Source organism: Nestor notabilis, unplaced genomic scaffold (genome assembly GCF_000696875.1).
Source record: "Nestor notabilis isolate BGI_N333 unplaced genomic scaffold, ASM69687v1 scaffold16079, whole genome shotgun sequence".
NCBI classification, from domain to species: Eukaryota; Metazoa; Chordata; class Aves; order Psittaciformes; family Psittacidae; genus Nestor; species Nestor notabilis.
The window spans coordinates 10,670-20,041 of NW_009943402.1; the positions used below are offsets into that span (position 1 = coordinate 10,670).

Below are 9,372 nucleotides of genomic sequence, written 5' to 3' on the forward strand. Positions count from 1 at the left end.
CTTATTCTGTTTGTTGTACCCAAAGATAATTTAGAAGAGAAAGAAGTAGTTAAAGAACTCCAGAAATGTCTACCAGCTTACGCAGTCCCTGATGAGCTTGTCCTGATTAAAGCTTTGCCTTTAACATCCCATGGTAAATGACATCATTAAGTACCCTTGCCGCTTATTTTAATCAACTTTATTCCTGTGCTTTTTTTTTTTTTTTTTTGTAATTTATATTTTTATTAACCAAAATCCAGTACCTGATTCAGGCTTTTAAAATCTGTAGATTAGATAACTTAACTCCTAGTAGAAAATCATGACTGCTGTCATGTTTTCTCGATAGCGTTTCATTTGCGAGTCAAAGAATAGTGGTAAAATCAATTTAGCTTTAACACTGCATATTTCTTTCTCGGTCGTTCCTGTTGCAGTCCGCAACACAACCCTGACTTCAGCCGGGGAAAGATCAGACCTTGAAGGTGGGGTTATGTGGGAGGCAAGGGTGAATTTTCAAAAACCTCACTGGATTCTGTATAGTTGATTGACTGGGTAAAAAAAAATGCAGGTGCATTGAATATGGATAAAGAAGCGTGTACAAGAATAAAGTCACTTCTTAGGCAGAGCATGTTTTGGAATTGTGAATGCTAAAAGAGCAATGAAAAAAATCATACTTTATTTTCTACAAAGGCAAAGTTGATATATCTGAACTGAACAAGATTTACCAGAACCATCTAAACTCCAGAAGGCGTGACAGTAAGCTGAGTGGCGCAGAGGAATTGTGGGAAAGATTGCAGTATTTATGGAAGGTAGTATTTTGGGCTGCTTTTTATCTTTGTAAGTGGATCATTATACATGTGTCAGGAATTAAACAGTTTTAAGAAGTATGACTAATGCAACCCGAACATTCTAGCTGCCTATAGATTTAAGCAGTACAACTCTTTCTGTTCAGTTAATGCTTAAATATAGTCACTCTGCAGTGGCCAAGAGGGACTCATTTATATTTCTCTATCAGATAAAACTGCAGGCAATGAGGTATAAGCAACTAGCATAGGAAGGATGTAACTTGTAAGTAGCTTTTTGAGTACTGCTTGACATGCCAGGGAGGGTATTCCTAAGGGAAACAAGGAACTGAGACATGGAAACTTTGTACAAAATAGCTACTGTGTTAGTAGAGTTTCTTATTTCTCAAGACGGTTATGGAGAGTCTTTTTTAAAAATAGATGGCAAATTTCCATAATTGTCTCATGGAATGTCTGTTTGTGTTGTTTCTAAATTCCTGTGCTAAAGATGTTTTTCAAGGTATTGAAATGTGATACCAAACAGTATTACGGTTTTGGGTTTTTTCAAAGGTAGACTTCCAAGTTTCACCTGAAAGCTGGATTTGCTGTGGCTGGGACCAGAGCAAGTAAATGTAGTGAAATTAGTAACCCAGTTTGCCTGTGCCGATACTTACAGTATTGGTGGCTATAGAAATGATAACCTAAAGGGATGTGTCTTAGACCCATTAAGGACAGCAGAAAGGTGGCTTCCAAAACCAGAGGATTTGTACTTCATACCCAGACTTAACCAAGTAGGGAGTACAGTGAGAGGAGATATAGTAATTGCTGTTTCTTGCAGTTAACAATGGCAAATCCAAAATCCTTCATGAATTGAAGGTGTTATAGGTTCCAAAGTAGGTAGATAAATTGGTTACTTAAGTAATTTGGAAGTAAAAGATACCAGTTTATGTAAGTGTTATTAATGAAGGAAAGCACCTAAACCAATTTTATCAAAAGGCATCAATGTTCTATCTGCAAAGTTATTAATAGTATTGTGATTGGAAATGGCCAACAAAAATACTCCACAGTTTAATTCCTTAAACTGCACAATTTGAATGAGCAAAACATTTTGTAGTACAGAACTAGTATCATCTCCCTGTTTCCCCATTTCTCCCCAGCTCTTGTTCCATCACTACCTCAATTGGCACTAACACGTTCCATGTGACTTTTTGCAGAGTATTGAGTTTCCTCAGTTGCTGATTTTTAGCGGGACTTCTGGGTGTTCAGGTGGATTTTACCCAACTTGAGTTTTCATGTGTGTGTCATGGTGTAACACCCATGGACTGTTACCTCTTTCTTTCTTTTTTTCTCTAGTCTGCTCTGGGTCTTCTAGGTGATTCCACTGGAATTTCTAAAGATGCGGTATTTCTGCGCAGTGGTGGAGACTCCTTAAAGGCTCTACGATTTTATGATGAAATTGAGACGCTGGTAGGCAAATCTGTGCCTGGACTCCTTGAAGTTATTCTCAGCCACTCAATTGAAGAGGTTTATAGACATATTCTCAAAATTCTGTTTCCAGATCAGTACCAATTAATGACTTATGACAATGTTGTGAAAAGAAAATTACATGACAACAGTGGAGAGGAATTCCATGGAAAATATATTAAACTGAAATCTGGAAGAGGTCTTGAGGTTGCTTCAGGGTTAATTTCGTTTATTGCACTAAGCAGAGGAAATCATTTTTTTTGTATGAATTTCACCAAGACTTTTATGCAACCCAATAATACAGTACAGATGGGAATGGAACTGCTGCAGCAACCATCCCTTCTGCATTTAGCGACTCCGGGTATAATGAAAAGCCATGCACAAGGGTATGAAATGGAAGGCAGTTTCTTAACAGTTAGAAACAAGGCAAATAAAACCGACTGTGGCTCTGTACAGGATATCCTTGCAGAATGTAGTCATGTAACAACAGCAGAGTTGGCATTATGCATAAGATGGAAGTCAAATACAAGAAAATGTGTTGATGCATCACCACTGGTTATAATACCATCTAATCAAGGAGTATCTGCATCTGTATATGTTGGCTCTCACTCTCATGCAATGCAGGCGATTGATCTGGATTTGGGAGAAATAAAATGGGAGAAGAACCTTGGAGATCGTATTGAATCTTCTGCCTGCATATCTAAATGTGGAAATTTCATAGTTGTTGGTATGTCTTCATTTTAAATCATGTTTTTTTCTGCTAAACAGAAGATGAATGACAGAGAATCTTATTTCTTACCTCTGAATGTCCTCCATCTATGCTTTGCATAAGTTTCCGTATCTGTGTCAGAATTAATTCATTATAAAATAAAAACAGAAAGGAGAAGTAAGTTTCATGCTAACCATTGATGGCACTTATCTAACATACACCCTTGTGCCTTATTATGTGCCAATTTATTAATAAGGCCTTATTAAGGAATAGTCAGTGGGTACCATTTCTTTTTAACAGTTGATAAGGTGTGACCTTTAAACTGTTTTGTTTTGTTGGTTTTTTTTTTAAGTATGGAAAGATGATACAGTCTTAAAATGTCTTTAAAAATTGATAGAGGTAGAAATTAATACGTAATGTCTCAGATTATTTTTCACAGAGTTTAATTATCTCATTTGACTCTTCTTTTGGGAGATGTAGAGAATGTATTTCGATAGTTTTTTGGGCTTTTGTCATGTCTGTTGTAAACAGAGTTGCCATTATTCATCTTAGTGTTACCTTTTTAGCTAATCTGTGTACATCACTGGTCAGCACAGATGTCCAGGTCATGGGGATTTTTCACACAAAGCTAATGATACCATCTTTTTGCTAGTATTTTGATTGTTATTTACTCTTACAAAACTTAATATTTCATTAAAATTTAAAGAGTTTCTAGAATTACAGTTCAGGTTTCATTAGAAAACATACAGACTTTATTCTTCAGCATCTTTGTTTTCAGCAAGGAAAACTAGGAAAAGAGGTAGCTTAAAAAACCATTTTTGTTCTCCATTTTCAGCAACTCTTCATGACTTTAAATATTATTACTGTAGAATTTGATAGAAAGGCAATGAAATGTAACCTGCAAAGAACAAGCAAAACAGTCAACTTTGAATATATGAACTATCACCAACGAGTTTGAGCTAAAAGGAGAAACTTCAGGAAATGTTTTGAAAATGTATCTCATGAGTCATCTTATTTTTTTCCAGCAGTGATGCAGCTAGCAGCATAAATCACACCATAAATGCAAATAATCATTATTTCCCCCTCCTCCTGTTGTGTTTTGTTTCACACAGGTTGTTACAATGGCTTCGTGTACGTGCTTCAAAGCAGTGATGGAGAAATACACTGGACTTTTGCCACAGAAGATACTGTGAAAAGCTCTGCAGTTGTAGACCCTTCCAGTGGACTAGTCTACATAGGATCGCATGACCAACATGTGTATTCTTTGGATATTTATGTGAGAACACTGACTAACCTTTATGTATGGAAGAATAAATATCCAACTTGGACCCTATTTATAGTACATGAGATGAAGTTCCACTGGTGTTAGTATTCTCAGGAGTCTACATTTACAGCTGTAAAATAGTTAGGCCAGCTTGAAGCGGGGTTAGGATTATATGCTATTAAATAGTTACAGTGGTGTTCTCAGCTGTGGTTCTTGTGCTGCTAGTCCTGGTTCAAGCAAATCTTAAGTTTCTCAGTTATTAAATTCTTCGTGGGTGTTTCAGAATAGGGTGCCCAGCTAGAAATAAAACTTAATAATATTAGAAATAAATATTAATAGTAGAGAGAGAATCTTACATTCTAACAGAGAGATGAAGGAAGATGGAAAATAAAAGGGGCAGATACAGCCTTTTCATTAGCTGAATTTCTTTTATTTACTGGAAAAGAAAGTAGCCAAAGCCATGTGTTGCTACAATAGCATGTAGATTATGTCTTCGCTTCTTAACTAGTGTTTGCTGACTAAATGCAGTGTTTGATAAACTTTGACATTTGAAGGACTTTGTAAATATGATGAACTTCAACTCCTGTAAAAAAATTATTTATCTTTTCTCTTGTGCTTACAGAAAAAGGCATGTATGTGGAAGTTACATTGCGAAGGGGGAGCTGTGTTTTCATCTCCTTGTTTAAATTCTTTACCCCATCATCTTTATGTTGCTACACTAGGAGGACTATTACTGGCTGTAAACCCAGTATGTACCTTTGCTTGCTTTGATCCCAGTCTCAAATTTAAATGAAACCAAAATGCATTTCTGAAGTTAAGATCACCTTTCTGACGAAAGGAACCAGATGATCATACATTACCATATTTTTCACTTGAGGGCATTATTATTATACACAAGGTTACCATAATAATTCCTGTATTTCAGAAAGCCATCTGGTGATAAAGAGAACTGAAGTGACTTGTTTGAATTTACATGCTGATTATAGACTAAAGTTGGAGTCAGTGTCTTCCCATTCCTACAGACTACCTTATCAGTTAAACTAGTGAGTGAGATTATGTCTAGATTTGTTTTTTCCCTCCCTCCCTTTGACAGTAGGATTAGAAAAAAACTGCACAAACTTTCTGAGGTCAGAAAAAAATAAAGAAGCCCCTTTATTCCTTTTACTGTTTCCCTACCTGTAGTAATTTAAAGAGCTGTCCTCCTTAATTTTGGATTCCTATTCTGTTCTCTGCACCTGGGGAATGTCATTTTTGATAGATATTGGTAGATATTTCATGGGTTTCTGAGGCATTGTTGGCTTACAGCTGGTCCTGCTTGATAAAAGGAACAGTCACTTGGAACAGCTGTTCATGTTGTACTCGCACAACCCAGAGCACAAGTCCTAACCATCTTTTCTCCCACCCTCTACAAGTTTCTTCAGTAACACCCAACCTAGAGTTAGAAACTAGTTTACGGTTTTGCAGCTCTAGTGGGCTGTGGTTAAGAAAAAGGAGATTCGGGGGGGAAGGCCTCCACACCTCCCTGTAATCCTGAGTAACAAGTAGTTGAGAAACCCAGTTGTAACACCAAGTAACTTTTTATAAAAATAGGAATGTGCAGGCTACATCAAAAACTTATTGTGACAGTCATAGATTGTGGGTTGCAGCATTTCCTACCGTATTTATGGTTAATGACATAATCAATATGACTTGCTTTCAAGAGACCCTCTCCTTCCCTGGTCCTTGTCATAGACTTAGGAACTGGGAATGGAATTAAAAAGAATCTGTCATTTATTAAAACTACTACAGTATTTTTATTTTGCCTAGGGGAAGGAAGAGAAGGGTGAAACAGGAGTATTGAGTATCCCATGGAAAACAGTAAGCATTTTGCTAGATTAATATTTCAAGAGTAGTTTTGCTTCTGGTAGGCATTCTGGATGGGAGAAGTCTGCTTTTCATTGCCTCTCCTTCCCTTCAATTCTTAAAGGCTGAGTCAGGCTGTGAAGAAAGGGTTGTTTTGTGCAGCTTCTTACAGTTATGTTAATTACAGTTATTCTATGCTGCCATTTACAGGTGATGGGGAATAAGATTTGGAAAAGCTTCCTGAGAAAACCACTCTTCTCCTCTCCTCACTGCAATGAGAAGTACGTTTGCGTTGGGTGTGTGGATGGAAACTTATATTGTTACAGTCATTCTGGAGAAAAGGTAAAAGTGGTGTCATTAGTTTTTTATGTACATCAAAAACCCCTTAATAAGGTGCTTAATTAATACTGTTTTCTGAGGTTTAATGATTAACACATACCTTTTTGTGAACCAAATAAAGTGTCTATTGTTACAGAGAGAAGAAAGTAAAGCTGTTTGCCTAGGGTAATCTATGCAGTTCACGGCAAAACCACAAACTTTCAAGTTGCTTGATGCAGTAACAGAATTTCTAGTCTAGAGCTTACATGCAAAATAAATGGTTAAGAGTAGAACAGGCAAATGAAAGGTTTGGTTTTGGAGTTTTTCAAGTGTGTTAAAGTAGTCTCTTCTGTAGGATGGTGGCTGTTTAGAAGTAAAGGTTTCTTAGAATGTTTATGCATTTGTCAAAAACCATCAAAGTATAATTCTGGCAAAATATGTGTCAGCCTTCATGTTCAATTAAAGGAGAATATTTTTTTAGTTTGCCAGATGAATGTGGTTTGTATCTGGTGTTAAAACAACTGATACTGTTTCTGTTTGTCTGAGATGCAGTATATATGGCAATTCCTAAGCCTCTTCTAACTGTAAAATATGTTAGCCCATGCTCTGCTCTCTGTCTGCTTGTAGCGGTGTTACAGAACTGATACTTTCTTGAGGAGGGATCTGCACATCATTAGCATGAGCAGAAGAAATATATATTACAAAAGGTTCTTTACTAATTGTGGTGCAACAGTCCAAGAATATTATTTTCTCAAGTTGGCCATCTTTATGTGGGCATCACAGAAGGTAGTAACTCTTGCACGTCTATTTTATGAGTCTTTTATCACTTACTCAGTGTGTAAAACTTAACTTGTAGTTTGACAAGTAGTTTACAAGCCCTCACTGAAATCTAGTACTCTTGAAATAAAATGCTTTCCTGTCAACAACTAGTCTATTAAAAAATTACAGTTGCTGTCAAACTGATAATGTGGACAACCTTTGATAATGGGTAGTTATGTTCTTTCTGTAGGTTTGGCAGTTTTCCACTAATGGACCAGTGTTTTCATCTCCATGCATCTCAAGTTTAACTAAGCAAGAAATATTTTTTGGCTCCCATGATTGCTATATCTACTGTTGTAACATGGAGGGTAATTTACTGTGGAAATTTAAAGCCTCCTCAAGTGTATATGGAACACCATTCGTTTTCCAAAGTGATGACTTAAAGAACAAAATTCTTCTGGCAGCAGTATCTACAGATGGCAAAGTGTGGATCCTGAATGCCAAGAAGGGAACAGCAGAAGGAGTAGATAAGCTTCCAGGAGAAGTTTTCTCTTCCCCTGTCGTGTGGGGAACAAAGCTCGTTGTTGGCTGTAGAAATGATTATGTTTATTGCCTAGATTTGTATATATCGGAAAAAAAGAACAGCTAAGATATTAGGCTGCTTCCTTTTTATTGTTTACATTGTAAACTAAGAACTCACAGGTCCTCTCTACCTGTCTCTCTATTTTACTGAAAGCTAGAGGTGCTTTTTGCAGACTTCCTAGGTAGCATTTTGCAGCAGGCAGCGTCCAGCATAAGTAGCACTCTACTGATTGAACAAGGATGGCTGCTCAGCACCAAGCCAGAAGTTTCATTGTCCCTCCCTCATTTTCCAGCTATAATTCATGAAATAGCATGTTTCAGATGGTTTGGATTTGAATGTTGTGCTTTGGCCCGTGTAATGAGAAAAAGAAAGTCAGTAGTTTGGCTTCAGCTTGCTGGGTTGGGAGAAACTGTGGTAAGGTGCCATACTCTGCAGCTTGGAATAACATGCTGTTTCCCCAAGGAAGAAATGTATTCCTCTCTCTGAGCCCTAGCCTGTGCCCTGATGTTCCTTCCTAGCCTGTGCCTGGCTTTTCCATGCATCAGGCTGGTGTTTGTCTAGTCTGATGAGGTTTCTGTGCTGTGGCAAGGTACCCCAACTCCTTTTTTGAATCTTAACTTTTAACTTGATTTCTGAAGACAGAGGCTACATTGCATATGCCTGGTAGTAGCAGTCTGGTTGCTACAGTGTGTTTAAACTGAATAGTTCATTTATTGTGAGACAAGGCCCTCCTTGGCTTCAATTTAGTCAAGCATATACTGAAAGTCCGTTGAAGTCAGCAGGAGTTTTCTCTTGTATTCTAAAGTAGAGAATATATCTACATGTGTATATTTATTAATTTTCAATGACAGGTACAGTATTGGTTCCAAGATGAAGTGTGCATTGCTCAAATCAATCATTGTCAATTTTTTAAGAGATCTGAATGAATGCTTGCTACAGTGTCTTTGCAGAGAACTATTAATAAAAGGTTATGTAAATTTGGTTTGGTTGTTTTTAAGACCTAAAATGAATTACCTGTATTAGAAATGCAAATCAAGTATTTGCAGAGGCAAAAGTACGCTTAACTGAGAGCATCTTTCTAACTACGAGTCTTCTAAAAGAACTATAGTAGTTCTATCACCTCACTCTCTGATGAGCCATCTATTTTGAATTCCAGTTCCTTGGCGGAAATGCATAGGCGAGACACTTGTAGCACTGTAAAAAGTTGTATTTATAAAGCAAACCTGAACTATGTGATTTGCAAAAGGAGACACAGAATACATACATCTTTGATTAGGTAATTTTGACTGGGTTATAGTTTAATAAGAATTAAAATGACATTAGTATAATAAACAATTGCACTTTAAAACATTTTAAAAATTAAAAAAGTACACAACAAATACCCCACAATTATACATCTTATAGTTTTTATACATTACTATATGAACATAGAGGTTAATCATATATAACCTTGTCAGAAGAAATGGTATTTTGTGTGTATAAGTTACAAAAAATTGAGACAATATACTACATAGTGGTTTGTTCGGTTCTTAAAACAGTTTTGCTGTTTTAAACTCTGTAGTAATGTTTTGGTTTTATTTTTACAGATTTCCAACACTTTATCAGAAATGGTTGCAACAAAGCCAAAGCAAAGTAACACTTCACTTCATTGGTATTTAGTGCAAAATTTTGTTAA

The 9,372-nt window shown here is 36.6% G+C and overlaps 1 protein-coding gene across 1 annotated transcript in view; it reads left to right on the forward strand.

Annotated features, from left to right (window-relative positions):
- AASDH (aminoadipate-semialdehyde dehydrogenase) overlaps positions 1-7,763 on the forward strand; it is a 17,886-nt gene extending 10,123 nt beyond the window's left edge. The window contains 7 exon segments of the mRNA XM_010021912.1: positions 1-133; positions 667-785; positions 2,112-2,949; positions 4,044-4,207; positions 4,818-4,943; positions 6,248-6,379; positions 7,365-7,763. The exon segment at positions 1-133 is cut by the window's left edge and continues 24 nt beyond it. Coding sequence (XP_010020214.1) covers positions 1-133; positions 667-785; positions 2,112-2,949; positions 4,044-4,207; positions 4,818-4,943; positions 6,248-6,379; positions 7,365-7,763 — 1,911 coding nt within the window.
- Positions 7,764-9,372: the final 1,609 nt, after the last annotated feature.